A 25617-nucleotide genomic window follows, 5' to 3' on the forward strand; every position below is an offset into this window, starting at 1 on the left:
GTGAAGGTGATGAGCTAGGAACAGAGCCTTCCTGTGTAGCGCAGGAATTCAGCTTCAGAATGGAATTGCCAAGGAATTTTGGAGGAGAGAGGGATGCAACTCATTTGGGAAGCAAACACTTCACTGAGGGTTGGATGGAGACTCCTCCCTTCATCAATCCCTCATCTATTGTAGGTCCCATACCTCGTATTTCAGAAAGAAGCCTTAATTCACAGAATCACAGAATAAGCTGAGCTGGAAGGCATCCACAAAAACTATCGAGTCCCTCCTGGCCCTGCCAAGGACCATTCCCAAGAGTCACACTGTGTACCCAAGAGTGTTGTTCAAATGCTTCTTGAACTCTTTCAAGCTTGGTGCCATGATCACTTCCCCAAGGAGCCTCTTCTTATTACTAGGAAAGGGCCAGGAACCAGAAATGGCTGTTGTCACAGAACAGAGTGAGGATTTCTTCCCCATCTCAAGCAGTGCGTGGTCCTCTTGTGCAACAGAACTAGGAGATTTATGGCAGAGAGGAGTCCCTCTAACCCTGGGACACTCTGCTCCCCATTATCTCGTTTGGTCTTATATTTTGTGCAGGACTGATGTGCATTTTGGAGGAAGTAAAAGACAAAACAGAAGGCTTGGAATTCCTGAATGTTTCTACTGTCAGAACAGTCACCTCTGGGAAAGAGAGAAAAGTAGGATAATGACAGTGGGGATGCCTTCTCTTGTCCCAGTGCTGACTTCTGCTTCCACAGCTGCATTCATTACTGGATGCCAGCGGCTTTGAATTGCTTAAATAGAGACAAAGACAGACCCTTTCCTGAAAAATGTTCACAGAATAATGAAAACATGATGTGCACACAAGTCTCCTTTGAGCCTGGGAATGGGCTGAAACCAGAAAAGCAACAGCAATGTTGTTGGAAAAGCATTGCTGCCTTCCCTCCTCACCCCTGCAGTGGCCTGTATCAGACACCACAGTTATGGGTTGGGAGCCCAGCTGAGGAAGGAATGTCCTGCTTGTGTGAGCAGGGGAGTGACAGTGACATGCAGATACTCCTTACCTGGCTCCTGATGCATTTTCATCTCCTTTTTAGCTGAGAACAATGTGACAAGGCCTTTTGTACTTGAGCACCCTTCCAAGAACCCTTCCTGAGCTGATGGTGCTGTCCTCACACACAGCAGTTTATTGTCACCCATTGCCAGGTCTGGGGTCATTAGTGTGGCCTGGGGTTTTAATAATAACCTTGTAAGAAGAATCCCAATCCACTGCAGCCTGGAAGAGACTGAGGGGACACCTAACTGTGGCCTGCAGCTTCCTTGTGAGGGGCAGCAAAGGGGCAGGCACCAATCTCTGCCTTCTGGTGACCAGTGACGTGACCCAAGGGAACAAAGTGGAGTCAGAGGAGCTTTAGGTTGGGTATCAGGAAAGGTTCTTCACCCACAGGGTGACTGGGCAATGGAACAGGCTCTCCAGGAAAGTGGTCACAACACCAAGCCAGACAGAGTTCAGGAAAGTGGTCACAACACCAAGCCAGACAGAATTCAGGGAGCCTTTGGACAATGCTCAGGCACATGGTGTGACCCTTGGGGTGACTTGTGCAGACCCAGGAGTTGGACTCAATGATGCTTGTGCATCCCCTTCCACAGGAGATTCTGTGACTCTGTGCTCATCCCCTTCCATACTGCAGCTAAGTGGTTAAAGGACTCCTTCAAGAGTCAGGTGACTGAGGTTCAATCACATGCTCCACCAAAGGCAGTCAGGCCTGCTGCCCCTCTGGAGTGGGAATGCCCAGGTGGATGACCCCTCTGTTCTTGGGATGCTTTGCCCAACTCTCTGGAAAAAAAGGCCAAGGTCATGGCCATGTTTGTGTGGGCCTGACAGACAGACATGGTCTGAGCATGCTTTCTAGACAGATACCAGCTACTCAGCCCTGCCAAGACATGCGTCCAGCAGAAACCCCCTTGGTGTCTGAGAATCTGTAATGCCAGCTTCTGAGACAGCTGTGACAGCTAAACAGGACTTCTGAGGATCTGAATTCCAGATTTACACTGACCTAAGCTCGAGTCCCTTAACTCCCTTTGCTTCTGCTCAACCATCTGTAAAAGGATGGATGGTTATAAAAACATTTCCCTTACTTGCTACCCAAGTAAATCCTGGTCAGTGTTTGGAAACCTGGGGCAGTAAATCCACAGAACTGACTGCAGATGGAAATGCTGGTGTTTAGCTGCTTCTTTGCAGGAAAAAAATGGGGCAGCATGGCAACAGAAACCACAATGAGCAGTGTCTTTAAAATCAGACGTCATGGCTTCTCAAGACAACACTACTAAATAGTCATGGATAGAAGATGTTGCCTGGCTAGTCTGGTTAAACTGAAATTTCATATTTAGGCCTCTGTAAAAAGCTTTTTGAGGTCATAGACAATCTTAATAAATTGTGACATAATCAGCATCACAAATATTTAATCACATTCATACAGAAATATAAAGAGCCTAACAGGCAGCAGTATTACCTTCTTACAATTATGAAAGACCACATGGGAACATGGAGCAAACAAGAAGCAATCACATCTGAGGGATGTATAAAATGGCAAAACACAAAAGCAGAAAGCCAAGAAAAGTTTCTTATATCTTGACTTTTCGAATATTCTGCCTCAAAAAGCATTAAGTCTGACATCATGGTGCATGGCTCAGCACCCTGCCAAAAGATGTGTTGCTGTTAAAGGCTGCAGTGTCCCTAAAAACCAGGAGAGGGCTCTGAAATCAGCTACCAAAGGTTACTAATTAATGTTTTATCAATCTGCTGGCCCCTGGCTCAGACTGCACTTTGAAGTGGAGCCAGAGAGGGAAGAGAGGGGAGAAAACTCTCTAGAGAGCATATATTCAGAGAACTGAAGAATTCCAGTTACAGGTAACTAAGCTTGGGGTTTTTTGGTCATAAATAGAGCCTTCATAGATCCCTGTTCCTGGAAGAAACCTGTGATCAGTTGCTCAAAATGATCACAGTACAACCTGAAGGTTCACCAGCACAGCAAGAAGGAGCAAAACTTACGAGAAGCAGGGCAGGACGTTCTGAGAAGAGTCATCTTACCACAGTGAGCCTGTTCAGGCCTAGTAGAGCTAACAGCTTCTGCAATAAGGGCAGAAACAAGGGCACCAAAATCACCTTGGGCATAGATACAGAATAATGATGTTATTACTGTAGATGCTGACAGTGGAAGAAGCCCATGAGATGACTTCCATCCCTGAACCACACAGATTCATCTGCTATAACACTCTTGAAGCCTCATCTGTATCTGTATCAAGGAAACTTTGTTTTGAACTCAAACCCCTGCAAAGGGGACCCTCAGGCAGTGAGCAGCCTGTGGAGAATGTGAAACTGTCCCTTGCTGCAGAGATCTCAGCAGCAGAAGGGTGCTGGGGGCAGCTCTCCTCAATGAAGGCAGCAGTCCTGAGCTGCTCCTGATTTCCCGGGCCAGGAAGAGCTGGGATACCGTGCATAGCACAGAGGCCAGATGCTTCTCACCCTTTCTGCTTGCAAGAGAGCAAGCCAAAGACCTGAATACCAACCAGCAGTGGCTTCTGGCTCCCTGCATGTCCAACAGTCATGGTGCCTTGTGCCATTTTGCACTGTGCTTAGTCTATGGTCCCTCACAGGTGTGTCTGTGATGGGACAGGATGTCAGCTCAGAATGTGTCAGCAGCTTGCACCAAGTTCCTTCAGACACTCAGAAAACAGCCTTTTGCCTTAGAAAAAGTCTCACTAGTAAGTTACCACCTCTCCCTGGCTTTGAGCACTGCTCAGAGCTGTAGGGAGCTACGGAGGGCTGTAGGTTCTGGGAACCACAAGGTCAGACCAAGCCAACCCTTTTACACGTGCATGTAACTCTACTTCTGTGTGTAAGAGTCAGGTACAACTTGGACCTCTGCTCTTATGGTAAGCAAAGACTCTACACACCTGTGACTGCTGGTCTTTCCAAAAAGAATTCAATACTGGCACAGCTTGGCACATGCGAGACAAATGGTAGCAGAGAAGTTTGTACTGCTCCTCTCTTTCTAAAGCTGTTTCATGGAGGCCTCAAAGACCCAGCACTACTTTGAGACTTTGCTTTCCATTTTTGACTTAGATTTGTTCAATTTCTAGCCTTACTTTTCCATAAATGCAGAGTTTTCACAGTGTAATTCTTTCCAATACAGGAAGATACTTTAGGGTCACATAAGATCTGACATCAGCTAAGTCAGAAACACAGCCCTCAATTTTTGGTTATGTTCCGACAGCAACATTCAAGACAATTGAAGAGGCCACAGTCTTGGCTGGTTGAAATCAAAGAAAACCAAAGAACCTCCCTCTCACCATGAATTGCAGCATCCTTAACAAGTCTTTGTAAACTGACTGTTGTACTGGCTGGCCAGTTTGGAGTTACTTATGTGATATCAGCAGAGCTCAGAGCACAAAGCTTATCTACCAAAATCTAGCATTCAGCATTAGGATAATGTATTCACATCTGGGCACTTCAGTATCAGGCAGGTATTAGCAAAGCAGGAAGTTTAAAAAGTGGGTGCAGTTTATGGTGGACAGAGCAAAGGCAAGGTAAAAGAAAGTATCACATTCATTCATGAGCAGGGGAACAAGAAGGTAGTAATCACATGTGTGCTTCCTGATCGGCCCTTCTCAGATTGCCCCGTACTTTTCTCTCTTCAACATTGTTACTCTCCTCATGGAGGTCATAAACATATAATGGGATAGATTTCAGATCCCCATTTCTAGCACTGTGTTAATTAGAGCCTCTTAACATTGCTATTCATCTCCACTGCTCAAATGCAAACAACAGAACTACTAAACCCATTCTGGAAAAGGGAAAGACAATAGGCAAAAACTTTGGGACTTAAACAAAATTACCAAATTTTAAAGAAAGCTCATTCCATATAACACAGTATAATGCCAGTAATTAATGAGAGATGTAAAAAGGTTTAACTCTAAAAGATAGAAAATTAAATAATTTGTTTCCTATGGGTATATAATGAGATAGTTACCAAGTTCCCATGAGAGAGATAAGCAGATATTAAAAGGTCTTTCCAATACCTGTAATGGCTAAGGGCAACAGCTAATTCAATAGATTCGATCAAAATCACCACTTCTTTCTTTGCTCCTGATTTATTACTTTGGCTGCAGTTAGTCATCACTCATTTTAGTTTGCTTTTCAGCAGTCATAAATTATGCCTCATAAATAAAAAGATACAATCAAGGAAATCATATCAAGGAAATATCTACAGCCCTGGAGTATATTTTCCCCTGGTACTCACACTAATGTCTTTTTAAAGGATAGCCTGCCATGGTTTTGAATATGTCAGAACCAAAATTTACTGAGGAGGGTCCTGCATGAGTGGCACTGTGAGAGTCTCATTGGTAAACCTGGATGCCAACAAATCCAGTCTAATATTTAATTTAATGAAAAAAATTCAATGTTTTACTGCATCAACACATGTGAATTTAAGATTATGTTGACAAAAGAAACACACTGCCTGAGGTGGGGCTTAAAGAACAAAATTACATTGTTTCAAATGGCCCTTTTCTACTAGGGGAAAGGAAGTGTCTCACTCTGCAAGAGGGTATCTAGACTAGGTATCATCATAGCATCAGTGAAACAATATGGTTATGTCTGCTTTATTCTTCAGAAGCTGAGGTCAAGTGTGGCAGTCTAATGCAGATGTACTACGAGAAATTCTCTTTAACTGGAAACAGAAACCTTGTAAGAAAAAAGTCTCACAAACAAAATAACAAGAAGGGAATAGAAGAAAGAACTAAATTTTTAATGTCACTGTCTTGCAGTGCATCTTTCTGCCAGAGAGATGGGAAGAAATGGGGAATTTAAAGATGAAGAGGAATCAGTTATGAGAGATATTACAAATGGGTAACTATCCATCACTGGTCAACCAGAAAACCAGTTTTACCTGATTTTAAACTGCAGAAGTCACTGACCTGTTTGTCAGTAACTAATCAGCACAAGCTGGAGCTCAGCCAACAATGTGACAGACAGGCTGGTAAACCAAGTGTCCTTCCTAGCATTGGAAAATGACCAATGCAGCCAACCTATTCCACACCCCATGTAGTTGGTCCTTAGTCTTCATGACTTTGCATCCTTTTTTTTTTTTTTCCTTCTTTATCCCTCCAAAGTCAGAATATCATTTGTTTTCTCTTGGAGAGGACCCAGCACATATTTACCCTGGTGTGTCTCGGGGTATTTCCTAGACCCTTCAGGTGGCTGCAGTGACAGGAGGGTGAGAAGGACTCTGCACACACAGGAGGGATGCCGTGCCTCTTACAGTGGTCAGAGGCAGACACCTCCAGCACTGCAGCCCTGTCTTGGTGCACTGCATAGTCCTCTTGGAGAATAAACCTCTGCAGGGAGCCATAAACCTTTCCAATGAGGGACAATTGTAATTTTCTGTCTTTTACATGTTCTGTGCCTGCCAAATAGAAATAAGGATGTGTCCTAAACCAGGAAGACATTAAGCCATTAATCCAAAGAAGCAGCTTTAGAACACAATTAAGTGTAATTGTGGAGGAGTGATACTGCATTTGCATGGAAATCACACCACACTCTGAGAGCTCTGCTTTGCACTAAATGCCACAAGTCTCTGCTCAGAAGAGCTTTTCTTTAGCTGAGAAAAATAGGTTTGACTCTGTAGGCTGCTGTATGGCAAAACTGCACACCACTTCCAATGATTCCCAAGGAGGGCCTACACACTCCTGTTTCAGAAATATTCCAGGAAACAAAGGATTGCACTTGCAAACTCATCAGGCCTCATGAGTGATAATGTTTGTTTTAATCAGGGGGATTTTCAGGAGATCACACAATAGTACATGGTTAATAGAGTTGGGGATATCAAGCAGAATTCCAACAAATACCTAAAAGATGCTCTAGAAGATGAAAGTATCTAAATGTACAACTAGACCAACAGAGGGAGTTTCAAGATCTTAGTGTTTTGTTTGAAGTATGGAAATAGGCACTGTAGGCCACTTAAAACCCCACTGCAAACCAGCAGGTGCTAATATGCAGAACTGGCCTTTTCAAGTCTAAATGTGCTTCCTTGAAGAACAGTAACCTAAGCATTTTTGGGGGCATAGTCTCTTCTGTCAGCATGAGCTTCTAAACTCACGTCATCATTTCTGGAACTGCAGCTTCTGCACCTGGTTTTATAAAACCTAATATTCAGCTGAAGTTTCCAGGAAAACAAACAAATTAAAAAACAACAAAACAAACCAACAAAACCCAATGAAAAAATTCCCCAAAAGCCCAGATTCAAAAGTCCTGATTTCAGGTCCAAAGAAGCTATTAGAGCATTGAACTAAATCTCAATAACTCCAAAAATGCTGGAGAGAGTCCCAGCACAGCACTTTGATTTTAACTGCATTCTGCTGGAGGAAATTCACTTGCATTTAAAGTTTTATGTCCAGCAAACAAGCCTCAAATACAGAGACAGGAGAATCAATATCCAGTTTAAGTGAAATATAAATCTGGGTTTCATCAGCATAATAGCAAAAGCCAAGCCCTATACTTATGAATAACTTGTCTCACAGGCAAGATATAAATTGTCAACAATGGAGAAGCTCAGAATACATCCCAGAGGACTGCTGCAAGTGACTTAAATGGAAGACAAATGCATGCATTGAAAAACTTCTCATGGTGAAATAAATGGCCACTGGTGAAAAAAAACAAAAATTATTTAGAGTTCCAATCAAAAGCTCAGCCTAGTTATGGAGAAGAACCAAGATAAAAAGCTAAGTCTTGAATACAGCACAATAAAGCACAGGAATCTGATTAAGAAGTTTTTTTTTTTTTTTATCTGTCACTGATAAGTCATTAAAAATGTTGGCTGAAAAAAGTCTCTGTGGTATCCACTTCCCAAAACACAGCTTCTGACTGAGATAATTAAAAGTTAGCCCAGCTGAGAACATCCTATAGCCAATATCTACAACATCCAGCTTGGAGAGATTTTCTCCATCTAAGAAAGATTCCTAACAAGTATGGTTTGGGTCTGCTAGTGATGCTTACTGTCTACTCAGCCCCATCTGCACTTGCATTCACATTCCCCACAGATCCTGCCTAAAGCAGCAAGGAAATCTGGTCTAACAATAGCTCTGCTGACACAGGCTGTACAATCTCCATCCTTGCATCTGCAAGCATAGAGAACTTGATCCAAAACTCAGCTGGACACAGCCCTGAGAGCCTGGTCTATCTGGACCTAAGCAGGGAGTTAGGCTGGATGCCTTCTGGACGTCCCTTCCAAACTGCGTGACTTGATGAGTCTACGACACGTGTGCATGCAGCAGCTGGATAGACTGATGTGATAAAGCAAATTTTTACATTTAACTCTCCATGGTTTCTGGCTACTCAAAAGGATAAAGCAATAGCAGTGGAGCAGAGCTACCAAAGAACCTGATCTATACAGTGTGCTCTCATTAAACCTGCAGATGACACCAAACTGGAGGGACCAGTTGATATGCTGAAGGACAGATCTGCCAGTCAGGAGGCCTTAGAGAATGGGAATTTCAGCAAGACAGATGCAAAGTCCTGCTTTTGGGGAGGAATAACTTCTTGCAGCATCACAGGGTCAGCATTACTGACCAACTAGGGAGCACCTCTGCTTCAAAGGACCTAAAGGCAAAAAGCTGAACACGAGCCAGCAGAGTTATCTGGCAGCAAAGATGGCCAGCATCCCGAGTTGTTTCACAAGAACACAGCCAGACAATTAAAGGAAGTGATTACCTGCCTTTATTTAGTGTCTCTTTTGTTTTGGCCCCCAAATAACAGAAAGATATTGATAAATGGGAGCGTGACTTCAGTGGAAGGCCACCAAGGTAATCAGGGGGTTGGAAAAGGGCCTGTAAAGAGAAGCTGTGGGACTTGTCTTGTTCAGCCTGGGCAAGAGATGGCTTTGGAGGGACTTGATTGCAGCTGTCCTGCAGGCTAATGGGGCGGGGTGGAGACTGCTTCTTTACTATGGTATTTGTTGGAAGGGAGAAGAAAAAATAGGTGTAAGTTCAAGCAAAAAAGGTTCAGACTGAACATAAAAAAACTTTCTTGCAATGAGGACAGTCAGGCAGTGGAGCAGACTGTAAGGTTACAATCTTCTCCCCAAAGGTTTTCAAGATGCAACTGGATAAAGCCCTGCAAAACATCATCTGACCTCTTTACTGACCCTGCTTTGGGCAGAAATTTGGGCTGGATGGCCTCCTGAGAGCCCTTCCAACCTGAATGAATTATCTTGTGATCCTATAAAGCCAATGAACCTGTAAAAGAAAGATTGCTCCACCTTGCTCAAGAGGTGGAATGCACTGTTTCAGGTACATATTAAACAAAATGAGAACACCAACCATCAGCAGCAAATTCACTTTTGAACCACCAAAAAATTGTACTTGTCATTCTAATGACTAATTTAAAGAGAAACAGTCCCTTTGGATGTAAACTGCTCTAAGATCTAAAATTAATCTAAGATCTAAATTAAAAATTAATTCATAATAGATTGGGGAGGACGGAAAAAGAAAGAAAAAATGGGAAAAAACCTGCCTTTTAAGAACTAGAATTTCTCACAACAGAGACTTGCAGAGGCTCTGGAGGGTACACAAGCATTAACATATATGATACACAGGCACCTACTGCTAAGGTAAACAAATGCTGAATGAATATATTGCTTGTATGGAATTATTTCCAGCTTCTCAATTCTTTAAAATACATTCACAATAATCATGTGGGTTTCACAATGCTATGAACATTGGAATTGAGATGTGTATGCTCATTGCAAGTGTAAAGTAAGGTTCCCAAAGTGCACTGAAATCATAATCAGAGCTGCTAAGTAGCTTCAATTCCCACCTGATATTCATACTCTGTGTAAGGCAGCAACTGGTCATCTTTGAAGGAGGTTGAGGAACCATTGTAAACCAGCGAGAGGTCTAAATTTACGTGGGCTTGAGTTGTTCTCCTCCTGTAAAGCTCATAGTACAAAATCTTCCCGTTTGGGTGCTTGGGGCCGCTCCAGAGGATGGAGGCCGTGGACTGGAAGCCGGGGGCCATTTGTACCTCAATGAGAGGGGCCGGCTGCGCTGCCGGCGGCGCCTCCAGCGTCCGCGCCGAGGCCCACTCGCTGGAGGCACAGCCCAGCTCCGTGCAGGCCTGCAGCTGCACCTCGTACCTGGGGAACACACAGGGGAGCTGGTGATTAAAACGCTGCACATACAAATACAAACACTGCGTGAGGTCTGCAGATCTCTTCATTTCTCCTTTGGAATTTTTTATAGGCACGCAATTTGCATTAACACATGGGTTATGTGCTGTGCCTTGTGTGGCAAAGAGGAAGAACACTGTATTCTTAATTTGGGTGTGGCTTGGTTTTTTCAGAGCAGTTAACATCTGCAGGAGTCAAGTGATCAAAATAATTTTGATTTTGATGATATAAAGCAAAATGATGATTCATTGTAAGAGATGATTTGGATGTTATTTGAGAACTGCAGAGCTCCTCTATTACTCTCTTTGGATTTAGATTAGTTATATGTAAATAGTAGACAAACTTATCAACCATGTAACACACACAAATTATGCCTACACAAATATATAAGGAAAGGTCAGGTAAATAATCAAGAATTAGTGGGGAAGATATTACTTCAGTGCATTTCTGTAGCAGTCTGGTACCCTTTCTTAAGTTTTAGCTTTCACTTAATCACAAATCACTTGTTTCCAGCTCAAGGGTTCAAACATGGTCCATTAATTTCAGCTCAGCTACCCTGTGAATGGTCTATGACCACGACTTTGGTCTCCCCACCCTGAATTTTGTCAACTAAAGCCCAATTTATTCTCCATAGCAGACATCATGTGAATGATACACCAGTACAAGATTGCAGGTTTTGGAGTCTATACCAGAGTGCTGAATTATCCCTTCTATAAATTACAATCTAAGTGAACGCTATGTACTTCATCAAGATGATATAAAGTTGGTGTTACTATAAATTCAAAGGAAAAAATCCCTGTTTTATTATTTACTTTTTAGCAAACAATCCCATGGGTCTGACTATCTGTTTAAGCAAGATGTCTGAGCTGCCTGCCAGCCCACTGCACCACCCCATAACACTTATTCAACAATTGGGTTCTTCCAGACTTACCTGCTGTAGGGCTGTAGCTGTGCCACTATGTATGACCGTCTCAGAAAGGAAACATGAGAAGCATCAAAGTCAAAATTCTTCTTTCCTGTTTCACCAGGCTTGTGGAGCGAGATTGTGTAGTTTTTAATGTCACCGTTTACTTTGATAGGAGGATCCCAGGCCACCAAAATCTCACTGGAAGACCATGCCTGCAACCTAGGAGGCAACATGCCAGATGGAGCAGAGGGGTTGGTTTTTATCTGAGCTGAGGGACTGGTGACGCTGCCCTGGCTGTTATTTGCTGTGACAGTGTAGCTGTACTCCATGCCTGGCATCAGGGTGAAATCGAGATACCGAGTTTCCAGACCGGAGTAAACAAGCACACCATCCCTCCTTAGGTCGTAGCTTGTGATTTTGCCATTGGGCTTATCTGGGAGTTTCCATGTGATTTCAATGGACTCCGAGCCCATGACCAGCAGCCTGGGAGCTTCCATATTTAATGGTGGAGCCTCCATGGTCAGCACAGACTGGGATGTGCTAGAGGTGCAGCCCCAGCAGTACAGGCAACCAATGCAAAATCGTACTGCGTGTAAGGCTGCAGGTTAGAGACCAGCATTTGCAAATTGTTTCCAGGATAATACTCTTCATTCCCCAATTTCAATATGTACTTGGTGATATCTCCATTTTGTATTTGAGGAGGTGCCCAGGATGCTCTGATTTGAGTGGCACTGACAGCCTGCAGAGATGGGGGGTCCACCAAGGCAGGAGCTGCTTCCAGTGTCCGTATTGCAGCTGGCTCACTGGTGGAGCAGCCTCCCATGGTGCAGGCAACCACTGCGTAGCTGTACACCGTGTAGGGCAGCAAGTCCTCATCCACATAGCTGAGAGTAGCAGAGTCAAAGCTGAAGGGATAGAGCACATCGTTCTTCAGCAGCCTGTATGACTGGAGAATGCCATTGGGCTGTGCTGGGGGTGTCCAGGATATGAGCACTTTATGGGGGTTGGCTGAGACCACGGATAAAGTGGGGACAGCAAGACCCCTTGGGGCAGTTTGACTAGTCTCTGCTACTGTCCAGGAGCTGTCAGTGTAGCCTGCTGCATTCCAGGTGCGTATTTTGTATTCATACCTTGTCCATGGCTGTAAACTTTTATCATTATAGGTGAATGTATTGCTTTCAGTGTTACATTCTGTGAAAACAATTTTCTCATCTTCTGTTGGTGCTCCGTGCCCTGCAACAGTCTCCTCTGTGTGTCTGTGAATAACTTCGTAGCGAATTATTTTTCCATTTGGATTAATCGGCTGCAGCCAGCTCAGTTCGACGTTGGTGGCATTCACTGCCTGGATTACAGGTGCCATCTGGGACACTGGGGGAGCTTCATCTGTCCACACTGGCTGGGGTGGAGAGCGAGTGCAGCCTGCTGCATTGCACGCCTCCAGCACAAGCGTGTACAGCGTGTACGGCTCGAGGCGCCGGAACAGGAACTGGCGAGATAAACCACTGTATTCCAGGTGGTTATCGCTGAAAACATTGTAGGTCTGTCCATTAAGGGAGAAAAAGAAAGAATGATAGGGAAGGAAGTGTCGGAGGAAGTGTCGGAAGGAAGTGTCGGAAGGAAGGAAGGAAGTGTCGGAAGGAAGGAAGTGTCGGAAGGAAGTGTCGGAAGGAAGTGTCGGAAGGAAGTGTCGGAAGGAAGTGTCGGAAGGAAGTGTCGGAAGGAAGGAAGGAAGGAAGGAAGGAAGGAAGGAAGGAAGGAAGGAAGGAAGGAAGGAAGGAAGGAAGGAAGGAAGGAAGGAAGGAAGGAAGGAAGGAAGGAAGGAAGGGAAGGAAGGAAGGAAGGAAGGAAGGAAGGAAGGAAGGAAGGAAGGAAGGAAGGAAGGAAGTGTCGGAAGGAAGGAAGGAAGGAAGTGTCGGAAGGAAGGAAGGAAGTAAGTGTCGGAAGGAAGTGTCGGAAGGAAGTGTCGGAAGGAAGTGTCGGAAGGAAGTGTCGGAAGGAAGTGTCGAAGGAAGGAAGGAAGGAAGGAAGGAAGGAAGGAAGGAAGGAAGGAAGGAAGGAAGGAAGGAAGGAAGGAAGGAAGGAAGGAAGGAAGGAAGGAAGGAAGGAAGGAAGGAAGGAAGGAAGGAAGGAAGGAAGGAAGGAAGGAAGGAAGGAAGGAAGGAAGGAAGGAAGGAAGGAAGGAAGGAAGGAAGGAAGGAAGGAAGGAAGGAAGGAAGGAAGTGTCGGAAGGAAGTGTCGGAAGGAAGTGTCGGAAGGAAGGAAGGAAGGAAGGAAGGAAGGAAGGAAGGAAGGAAGGAAGGAAGGAAGGAAGGAAGGAAGGAAGGAAGGAAGGAAGGAAGGAAGGAAGGAAGGAAGGAAGGAAGGAAGGAAGGAAGGAAGGAAGGAAGGAAGGAAGTGTCGGAAGGAAGTGTCGGAAGGAAGGAAGTAAGTGTCGGAAGGAAGGAAGTGTCGGAAGGAAGTGTCGGAAGGAAGTGTCGGAAGGAAGTGTCGGAAGGAAGTGTCGGAAGGAAGTGTCGGAAGGAAGTGTCGGAAGGAAGGAAGGAAGGAAGGAAGGAAGGAAGGAAGGAAGGAAGGAAGGAAGGAAGGAAGGAAGGAAGGAAGGAAGGAAGGAAGGAAGGAAGGAAGGAAGGAAGGAAGGAAGGAAGGAAGGAAGGAAGGAAGGAAGGAAGGAAGGAAGGAAGGAAGGAAGGAAGGAAGTGTCGGAAGGAAGTGTCGGAAGGAAGTGTCGGAAGGAAGTGTCGGAAGGAAGTGTCGGAAGGAAGTGTCGGAAGGAAGTGTCGGAAGGAAGTGTCGGAAGGAAGTGTCGGAAGGAAGTGTCGGAAGGAAGGAAGGAAGGAAGGAAGGAAGGAAGGAAGGAAGGAAGGAAGGAAGGAAGGAAGGAAGGAAGGAAGGAAGGAAGGAAGGAAGGAAGGAAGGAAGGAAGGAAGGAAGGAAGGAAGGAAGGAAGGAAGGAAGGAAGGAAGGAAGGAAGGAAGGAAGGAAGGAAGGAAGGAAGGAAGGAAGGAAGGAAGGAAGGAAGGAAGGAAGGAAGGAAGGAAGGAAGGAAGGAAGGAAGGAAGGAAGGAAGGAAGGAAGGAAGGAAGGAAGGAAGGAAGGAAGGAAAACAAAACAATTTTTGTGAATAATCAGTAAATGAGACCCTTAATCTTTGCAATAGTGTAAGGACTATTAACCAATGATGCAGAAACTTATTCTTGCTAGTAACAATCAGTTCACAAACAGATCATGGATCCAAAAGGAATGTTTTGATCCAATTTTCATGATTTTTTTCATTTTGAATGCAGTAATAAATCACTTAGTGACAGTTTTCATTATATTTGATTGTTATCAAGTTTCATTGCAAGGCTCTCACAGGCCAGCAGAAAGCTTCTCACAGACTAGGTCTAAAGAATATCACTTAAGGGAAAAACCTGCAAATAAACCCATCTAGTTGCAAACCTTGCAGGTAAAGGTTTACACTCAGTTGAAACCATTGAGCTAAAAGACATCCCAAATTTCAGAATAACATTCTATTAAACCCAGGTTTTCTACAAACACATTTTGGTCATGTCCAATTTCACGATCAGTAAGATTACAAGCTTTCATGTGCAGCTTTCTATGAATTAAATGAACAATTTGATTCAGTGTACATGAAAATTTACAGTCAGAGAGTAGCACAAGAATGTTATTATTCATTTTAATATAATGACAAGCATAGAGAACTCACAGAGTGTCTTGGGGTTATATAGGACTTCCATCTTTTTTTAAACTATAATGCATTAGATTGAGTCTTTTTCAGCAAAAATGTTTTAATTTGATATTCAGCTTTTCCCTTCTGTTTTTTAATCCAGCAAAAGTGAACTTTCAAGATGAAATTACCTTAATCATGCCATTGGGTTGGGAGGGCTCTGACCATTTTAGCAGCAGAGCCCTGCCATTTTCTTTCTTTTCCACAGTGAAGTTGCTCAGGCCACTGGGTGAAGCTTCCAAAGTGCGCACAGATGTCCAGGGGCTTGAAACCTGCCCGGCGTTGTTCACAGCTACGACATGAATATTATATGTTGTGAAAGGTTTCAATCCAAATAAATGAGCCTGATGCTTTGTTCCCTGAAGCAAGAATGCAGATGTTTGAGTTAGTTAAAAAAGTAATCAGCATCTGTGGTTTATGTCACTTGGAAAATGAGGCCTCAGCTCTGGGTCACTTCTGACTGCTTTGCAGAATACCCCATCTGGTTACTAGAATTTCTTTGGTGGTATTTTATGACTGAGCCTCAAAAATAAATTCTTACAGTTAAAAAAAATTATATATGATTATGATGGAGCCTTTGTAGTGAAGTCCTTGGGAGTCCTCCACAGTCTGAATCTCAGCTAGGACACAACTTACAGTTCATTCAGCATGTGTCTGAGCTTGCTCAGTGAGGATGAAGCTTCCTGGAATTGGATTCAAGCATGTAGAAATCTGTGGTACAAGAGTGATGCCTGCCTCCACAGAAATCTTACACATCTTGTGTGTACATGTGACATTTCATAGGCATGCTGTCCTGCTCTAGCTACTCAGGCTGTGTTAATCTGGATAAATAATTTGTGAATCCCACCAGGCTCAGCCAGGGCTGCAAGGACTGGGGCTGACCTGCTGCCACACCAGGGCACAGCTCAGCAGAGGGGCATGGTGGGGAAGCAGCCTGATGGGCATCATCCATGGCCAGGAGGGGCCACAGGCATCCCAGCTCACCCCAAAGAGCATCTGGCACAGACCTGACACTGCTCGGGCAAGGAGAGCCTCAGCACAAAATCTGATCTAGGCAGGAAGGCAAAACAGCCATGGAATTACTCTGAACAGTCACAAAAGGCACAGTGACCAACAAAGAACAGGAGTAACATGTTCCAGCAGGAGACTGTGCAGATGTGTCAGATCAGAGGAACAAAGAAAAAAGGAGTTCAGCTGATCACTGATATATTTAATCTCTTTTTTAGCTGTACTTTGGCATGAATTATATAGACCACAAGAAAGGGAGCGCAGGAATTCAGTTGCCTTCATGTGATAGAAAGAGCTGGAGTCAATTTCCCTGTGTCAGTAAGTCATATTAAGTTGCTAAATGCTAACATTTCCAATTGTTTAATATTTAAACATTTGTTAAGCTATCAGACTCAGAAACAAATTTTAAAGAAATATTAATTTCTTTTTTTTAAATATTAAAAGTTAGATCATAAATATTTAAATAGTTATTTCCTCAAAACAATAAGTTAGTCTTTTAGATAAATATAGCACAGCATTCGAATGACCATTATGAATATTAAATCTGAAGATGCCACAAGTACAGATTATAAACATACTTTTCTGATAAATGATTCCTTTTTTCTGTTAAACAGGGCAAACACTAGCAAGATTAATAATGCAAAAAAGTATAATTCTTTGTTAGGAATTCCCAGTCATCACTGCCAAAAAAGCATAAGCTGAAATGCAAATAGCAATCACCTCGAACAGATTATATATAAAAAAGCTCTGGCTGCTGTGGGACATTTAGAGATAGCTTTTGTCATAAGAAACATGGAAAGCATGTGGGCTATAAAGCAAAAACATATGTATATTGTCAATAGCAGCACCTGTTCAATTACAGTTTATTTCGGTATGGAGAATTTCATTCAGCCCCTAGATGGCAATACTATCAAACACTTTTTGTAAGAGTACTTAATGATTAACAACGTGCGTTCAGTCATCCAACATACTCAAGGCAGCCATTAAAAAAATAACAAACCTGATTTCATTATAGATTCTTTTAATAAACATTTATGGCTTAGATCCTTGAAAGTGGAAGCGTTTAAACTGCCATAGCCAAAAAACCTATACAGCTGACTGCAAAATTATGAACTGCAGGTTAAAGAACCACGTTTAAATCGAGGCTCATGCTTAGCATAAAAATCTGGCATCAGAAATTATGTTGGCACAAAACATGATTAAAATTAGCTTTACAATTGGATGTAGTCTGTATTAATAGTTTTTATGAGGACAGTTATCTATTAGGTTTTCAAAACAGAACTTTTAAAAGCCTAAAATTTACATTCCATGGTTCGGGGGTGGGGATGGGAGGAAGGGAGCACACAGCATTAAATTACTGCCCCTGAACTGCTACACAGAGGCTCTCTGAAGGTACAAACACATTATTAAAAACATCAGACAAAAAGCAATTGCTCTGCTTTTTAATGAGCTGCATCATTGGGTGGGTTTTTGTGACAGCAATGCTACAAAACACTAGATTTCTATCTTTAAACAGAAAACTGGCATATTTTTCAGCATTCTCTACCATTTTCCCACTAAACCCCAAGATTTAATTATTTACAATCCTCACTACACTTTGAAATGAAACAAGGATGGAGGGATTTCCTTGCCTGCAGTTCATCACGTTCTCTGGAGACTGCTAAACCATTCCTTCCAGGGATGACTTTTATCCCTGGCTCCTACAGATACTTCTTGAAGAGCAAACGGTTTACATGTATTTTTGTTTTGTTTGGTTTTGAAGTAAGCTCAGGGGACGTACTCCCAGAATACAGAGCCACGCTTTCTCCCCCTGCCCTGCTGCCATTGCCAGCCGTGAATTTGCTCAGCTCAAAGGCAGATGCTGAAAAGAGTATGGCATGGCAGACTCAGTGATTCATTTCAAGAATCACTTTATGTCGTCCCATGACATTTTCAGCCTAGAAATACTGTCCTGCTGGAATGGTCAAATATAAATTGTAAAATATACCTTGCACTGATAGCACTGTAACTTTGGCCCCAGTGGGCAACGACACAGCCTTAAACAGGCGCAGGAACAAAATCATTGTCTGGAATATTCTCCCAGTCTTCCTCTGCAACACCATAAACTCATATTTCCCATGTTTACGCATGCTAACAGTCCAGATTTCATTCACCATTAAAAGAAAGGCAACAAAATAAAATTTTAATGTGAACATTAGGATGTAAACACTACAGAGATGGACACCTGACAGAGGAGGGAGGTTGTGACAAGCCACTGTGACCTGATCCCACCCTGTAGCCCAGAGCCCAGCCTTTGGCACAGCCCTTGCTTTTGGTAGCCTGGTCTCCTCCCCTGGTACAGCTCTAGCAGCACCACCACTACTCTAGGCAGGACCTTTGGTTTTGCTCTGTAAAGTGCTTCACATGCTGCCAGTGGCAGCCCAAGCTGTTAACAGCAACAAATACACTCCTCCACTAATTCCACTCTTCTCACTGTAAATTAGGATAAAAGTTATTTAAAATAAAACCTTGTTTTAGCACATTTTTCCAAACATAAAATGAGAGAACATGAATCATGAATAATGCATTCGTCAAGATTTGCTTCAGATTGCCTTTTTTGTTTGTTTATTTTTTAATTCATGAACACAGAAGTCACTTAAAGTCTGGAAACAAATTAGCATAGTCTTTCATGCTGTTCAAAGGCAGTGGCATCCATAATGCAAGGCGCCTGCCTTCCTCGCTACTTCTTGGTCCTCCTCCCAGGCACAGGCAAGGCTGTGCAGCCTTCAAGGGTCTGATGATTTTACACTGCCTACTGTGATTGCTTTTGACTACTTGAAGTGCCCCTAAGGTGGCAACAGGGTCAAGAGGTCTTTGTAGGTTGAAAATGATCAAAAATTAGCATTGATCTGTAGCTGTCAATAATACTCTGCACGGGTGGACTCCCTGCACAAATGTTTAAACTGCATACAACTACACAACCTAGTCATCTTTGAATCTATCGATCTGATGAAGCAGCACTTCCAGGGGTGTCACTCTGGGCTTTTCCTCTTCTTTCAAGGCAGGTCAGCTTACCCAGTTGCCTAGGTCTCAGGGAATGAGTTCAAGCTGTGACAGACACATCAGAAGATCTCTGAACCACTGAAGAGCTGCCCAACAGGCAGTGTGAGTATCTGTCCCTTCTTCAGGGGTAATCATCAAAGATCAGCAAGTCATCACCAGTCATGTTAAGGTTATGCTCTGGTTTCTTCTCCCTCCCTATCTTCTCTTTGTACCATAATCTCTGCTTGGCAGGTATCTTGAACAGCTGAATAAAAAGCTAGCCCATTCTTTCTGTAGCCTCTAACTAAACCAGTGGCATCAGAAACGATCACACTGCTAATTGTAGTAGTGGCACAGGCATCCAAACCAGCTCTTGCATAACCCATGGACATAAACAATGGGAAGGCAGTTCAGTAGAACATCCCCTTATCTAGAGGCAGAGTGGGGAACTCTCCCTGGACAAGGGAGGAGAAAACTATGGTCTCCTGACAGCCAGAACATCAATCCAACCATTGTCTGACTAAAATTTCCAAATTCTCCATCAAGGAAGTCAAATAGATTCCTCCACATGTGTGGGGAATGCTTGGGAGTTTATAAAGATACTCAGTTTATCCTCACCTTTGTCATTATTGTCTTAGCCAGCTCCCTGCCTAATCCAGACTCTTTGCCATTTTCTGCAAAGCACTGGGAGCACTTCTGCCTTAACTCTGATGTTCACTCTTATTTCCCAGACAATTCTTAGCCCCTGCCTTCACTCTAAACATTGCACTGAGCTCAAATTCACATGCAAACACTTACTTGTCCTTTGGGCTGCCTTCCTCCTCAGGCTTATATCATGCACACTGTGTCTTTTCCATTTAAAAAATCTACTCTATTCCTAAAGCCTTATGCTCAGATTCACAAGGATATAACTTATGGATACACAGGTAATCTATGAGTCTATTCCTGTAGCACTGCGGACTGGAATATAAATTATTCCCATGGTAGTCCTGAAAAATCTTAAAGGTTAGTCAAACAGAAACCAACATGTTATTCATTTAACCAGAAATTATCTTGCCTACAGGTAACCAGAATTTCCATTTTTACTAGAAATTGATGTTGCACTAGTTATTTTCCTTCCAATTTGTATAAAAAAATAATTTTAGAATTTTCATTAATTTTTTTTTGTAAATTTCACTCTTCAAATTTTATATTTTAAGAACTTTGCATCTCATTTCAGAATCTTAAAATTGCCTTTCAACACTTATATTTAATTTTAAATAATGACTTGATTATTTGATATGACCCAACAGGCCTTCAATAGCAGTAAAATGTACACAGGTAATAATTTTTATGGCAAATAAAAACCCAAAGAATAAAACTAGACAAATATTTAAATAAAATTTTTAAGTTCGTAAATCCAGATAGTCCCTTATTAAACCTGAAATAATTTTAAAACATTTTGCCCAGGGCATTTTAATCTAAATTGTCTTTTGTTGGGATGAAAGGACACCCTTCCCTTCCCAGCCCTGAGATGGATCAATGGAATCTTTTCTTCTACAGTGGCTAGGACATGACATTCAAAAATTCATTATATTTGAGTCTGCTTTTCTATAAATAAATATAGGAAATTTTAGTTTAAAAATGGATTAGAATAAAGTCAGCCCACAAAGTAAAGCACATAAAATGGCTTCTTATTAAAACATAAATATTGATTACATGATCATAACAATATTCCTTCCTTGAGATTCCTGGCAAAATGCTTTCTTTTTTTTTATACTTTAAGAATATTCTTGTACTTTATTTTTGAGACAAACTGTAGTTTTGCCATCAACACCAGAGAACACAACTTTTCTCTCCTCTGTGACCCAGTGCTCTCATGCTTTCCTAACAGCACCATTCTGGCAGCTTTGTTAATAAAAACCCTGATCTGCACACCCTGTTTCACTTGCCACGTAACTGAATCATGTCCTGTGCCAACTGTCCTGCATGGGCTTGGGGACTGTACCAGGAAGAAACCTTTAAAAACAGAAGGTGTTTTTTTTTTTAAACTAAATTCAAAATAACCTGCAAGTAACACCTGATTAGCAATTAATAGCTGATAGAAAATTACTACATTGCAATTGCATGTAGCTGAATCTGTCTGGTGGAGTTGTTGCCTATTTTCACAGTAGACAGTTTTCTTTCCTGGCACACCTGGGACCTGCTGCAGTCTCACCAGGCATCTGAATCCCCAGCTCTGATTTGAAAGCAAAGCAACACAAAGAAAACTAGGACGCATTGCACATTAAAATGAAATCAAATAAAATCAAGTTGGCCTTTGGGTAGCAGTACACTTTTAAAACACCAATGATGTTGCACTTTTGATGGTAAAACCTTAAAAAAAACCTCTTTGGGCAAAGTCAACATTGCTATTTTAGTGCGATTCACTCTCCTCTCCTCTCCTCTCCTCTCCTCTCCTCTCCTCTCCTCTCCTCTCCTCTCCTCTCCTCTCCTCTCCTCTCCTCTCCTCTCCTCTCCTCTCCTCTCCTCTCCTCTCCTCTCCTCTCCTCTCCTCTCCTCTCCTCTCCTCTCCTCTCCTCTCCTCTCCTCTCCTCTCCTCTCCTCTCCTCTCCTCTCCTCTCCTCTCCTCTCCTCTCCTCTCCCCTTTTTTCTTTTCTCTCATTTTCTCTTTTTATTCATAATTATTTCTTTAAAATTCATCAAACGTCACTGAATGGCACCTTCTCAAAAATTTATTTCCATCTGTATTTGTCTAATTTCTACTAAGAAATATTGAAATCCAAAAAAAGATTTTTCTTTCTGCATGACTAAATAAATCAAATAAACCAAAATATCAATGACATGACATTCCACTATATGCACCATCTAGAGGACGATGTCAACATGTTTTCCTAACATTAATATTTTATCTCTAACAACACTCACAAGACCTACTGTATAATAAACCAGTTTTTCACCTTATTTTTCCCCATATTTTTCCACTTTAAACCATGTTTATGACTCCTCACAGCTAGAAAATGAGGTAGAAGGAAAGAAGCAGCTCTTTTTATAAACTGGATAGATGATGGGACAGTTTCCCATAAACTTTGGGTTTACTCAGTTCAGAGCTGACATCACTACTTATCCCAAATGGTACTTTTGTGTTCAATAATCATGTTGAACATGAACAACTAGACTAAGTTTCTCTTCAAAACAGGACGGGCTACGTCTCAAAGAAAGGAAATAGTACTGTTTGAGACAAAATAAAGCATAACATAAGATACTTGAATCACAACAAAAACCAGTTATGCTTCACCCTTGGAAAAATGTGCATAGCTTGTATGTCCTGATCTTTGGCTGAGTGGGGTGTGCTTTGTGGAGAGCTGGTGGGATTGAGAGAGGAGAGAGCAGCTTCATCAGCAAAGACTTCATGGCATGTAAAGTGCAGCAGGATATTAAGGCAACATCAAACCCTACAGAATTGAGCTGGGAGATTTGTGTGCCATTCCAAACTCACCCACCACATAATGGGGAATCTGCATCAACACATCAGGGAGTGCAGAACTCACAATTTGCCTTGATCACAAGGGGAATAGGAATGAAGCATCTTTCAGGTGGAGCTTTATAATCTGGGGCAGAAATGCATCTTCAGGGAAGGTAAAAAGCAGGGAAGTCAAGCACACAAAGCTGGTTGGAGTTTGTGCCTCTCCATTACTAGGTGCACTCATCCAGCTAAACTCCAAGATCATGTTTAATATAAGTACCACATGCAGTGCTCCTGATGTGCAATGGCTTTCCATCCACTATTTGCTAACGTTTAGGAATGGGGTTTCTCTCATGGATTTACTCCATAGTCTGTAGACATGGCAAGAGAAAAAAACCAGCCCACTGCTGCTGTCAAACAGCAGCTAGAGCCTAAGGGCTCAAACCTGCAAATGGTAGGGGGTACATCCTTAATATGGAGCATTAGGGGGTTAATGTTATATTTTTTCCTAATGCCATAAACCGTATTTTCCATTTGATATTTTGGCTGATGGCCAGAATCAGAACAAACAAAATCTGGACTGCCACATCAGTCTTCTTAGTCTCTCTCTTTTTTTTTTTTTTTTTCCCTAATACTGTCCAGAGTGGTAGAAGCTTTATAAAACTATGTAATGAAACCATGAATGTTTTTGTTATCCATAAAATGGGTAATTTATGTCCATGAACTTCCCAACTCAAGGTATCATATGGCACACAGTTTTATTTTGTTGCAGAAAGAATGTGCTTTTCTCATGACCAAATATCGTGGCTTTTGGTTTCATCTGAAGTTTTGTTTTACATGAATTCACATTGCCCCTATTACATTTTTGACTTCAAATATGTGGGCCATGAGAGAGATCTTCTTCATCTCCTTCCAAATAACATAATGTACGATAATGTGAGGAGAAGTAGCTCTGAACACTATAAAACCTTTTCCACCTGATCTTAAAATTACCTGGGTGCAGTATCTCAAAATTCCTCTTTTCTGTAAAATTTGAAAAAGAGACTTTGGCTGTAGTTTTGGTGAATTGAAGACAGACAGGAAAGATTCCTTGGTTTTCCTCTATGAAAGCAATTATTTTCAGTTTTTGCCTTTGCACAAACAGCCATAACAGCGAAAGAGAAAAGTAAAGAGAAAAAAAGAGTTTGAAGAAAATCTTTAAGGGGACTTGTACAAGGGCAGTTTGAATTTTAACACAGATTGCAGGTGAACTCCCACATCAGTTTCCTTGAAAATGCCACTGAATGTCAGTTGTGCTCCATAAAATCAGGACTTTGCAGTTATATATGACTTTTCATCATAGGATCTCACATCATGTTACAAACACTAATTAATTAAGTCTCAGGATATCTCCCTGTGTTCCTGTGTGCAGCTTCAGGAAACTAGTTATTGGTGTAGATCCCATTTTACACAGGTAGAATAGATGTGTCAAAATATTGTTAAATGCAAGCTTAGTTTATTCCCTTTTCTCAATCATTCTGAGTCCTTGTCTCTCTCACCCAATACATGCAAAAAAAGAGCAGTTCTAACTGCTGCTAAGTAGAGGAAGATAGCACAGCCTCCAGGCAATTCACAGCTTTAAATCCCTGTTTTCTGCCAACACAATGGGAAATAAAGGAAGCATTTTAAAGGAGACTAAAAGGGTTTTACTTCCTATTTTTTATTCCTTTTTCTCTGCCCTGTACTGAGCAGTCCTAGCTCTTCATTCAAACGTTGCCTGCTCTGTATGTAATCACTTCTGAGAGACATTAAAAGGTAAGCACAAACAATTTACTTGGAGCTACATTATAAAGGCCAAGTTGTAGTCTGAGTATGTGACTGAACTTAAAAAGTCACCCTTAAAATGAACTGGGTATTTTAAAAAAATGAAGGGCCAAAAAGTACAAACTCCAATCTCTGAAAAGGCTTTTTTCTTCACCAGGTTTTCCATTCCTTTCCTCAATGCTCTACACTTCCTACATGAAGATACCTGCACTCCAAGCAGAGACTGGCTTAAAGTAAAGGAAAGTGGGCAGGCAGCCATTTGGGAAAGGTGCAGTCCAATTGTGCCAGTATAAACCAGGAAAAAGGGACTTGCTCTGCACCTTTTTGTACATAGCAGGCACCAGCAGAAGGCCAGAAGCACACAGTGTTTGTGCAGGGAGGGATGACTTCTCTCTTTCCTGTGCCTGGAGGCACACATTTAGGTGCACACTCAGGGACATATTCCTCAGCAAAGCACAGCTTCCCATCAAAATACTGAGAGGTTGAGCAGAGATCTGAGACTTTCCTTACAGATCTTTCTGGGATGTTCCCCTAGTTTTGGAGTAGGGATTGCTACAGGGGATCCCTGTGCCTGGCAATGAGTAGCCTGAAAAGCCCCCATGGTAACAGGGATGGTAAAAAGGAACACAGATCTTGTTTTCCCACTCCAGCAGCCATGGACTGCCCTGTTGATGAAAATAAGGATGTCCAATAAAGAACAAATTCTGTATTTCCATGTCCCTTAGCAGCTGTGTCTTGCCATATGAAAGCTCAGAATCAACTCCACACTGAGGAGAGGCTTGAAAAGAAGACAAAAATAAAGAGTGGCAATGGAGTTTGGCAGAGTAACTGGAAAAGAATCTGCTTCCAGGTTTAAAGTCTTGAAACCAAGTAAGCCAAAATGAAAGTGGATGGATGAACATCCAGATCCTCCTAGGATCACATGGGTACAATTCCCTCTACTTTCAGGTTACAGGGCACACTCTTGGAAAGAAACTCACCCTGACACAGCATATGAAGCTGTGTCTGCAGACTGCCCATTCCCATTTTCTGTGCTGTCAGGTGAACACTGGATTCATATACATACACAGAACAGCAGACAGCTATGTCTGCTGCAGTGGGAGCAAGGAAAGCAGCTAGCTAAGCTTCACTTTAAACACTAATGCCTAAATAAAACAGAGACTTTCATTGTGTCCTTTCATTAGTCCTTCCTAGCATGGGTTGGGCTTCTCAGTGCAAAGCTCCTGCCAAAAGAGAAGAGTCTGAGCTGCTTGTGGCTTTCACAAGCCAGATGGATCAGTTAGGGAAGAGATGAAATATGTAAATACCGAAATATTACTTGAAAACTGAAGCATAACAAGTTTAGTTTGGATTCTGTATTTTTCTTGGATATTTAAGTTACTTGAGGAATTAAAATAGATCACGTAAGCTTAGTAAAGAACATACTGTGCTGATTTCTGAATTGAAAATGTCTTTTCAGCCCATTATTGACTCCAGCATACTAAGCTGTAAATCCACCAGT

The 25617-nt window shown here is 42.3% G+C and overlaps 1 protein-coding gene across 1 annotated transcript in view; it reads right to left on the reverse strand.

Annotated features, from left to right (window-relative positions):
- Positions 1–25617, reverse strand: part of USH2A (usherin) — a 374541-nt gene that overhangs the window by 18442 nt on the left and 330482 nt on the right. Inside the window, 4 exon segments of the mRNA XM_063152181.1 lie at positions 9854–10172; positions 11137–11671; positions 11674–12652; positions 14971–15198. Coding sequence (XP_063008251.1) covers positions 9854–10172; positions 11137–11671; positions 11674–12652; positions 14971–15198 — 2061 coding nt within the window.

Source organism: Melospiza melodia, chromosome 3 (assembly GCF_035770615.1).
Source record: "Melospiza melodia melodia isolate bMelMel2 chromosome 3, bMelMel2.pri, whole genome shotgun sequence".
Classification (NCBI taxonomy): Eukaryota; Metazoa; Chordata; class Aves; order Passeriformes; family Passerellidae; genus Melospiza; species Melospiza melodia.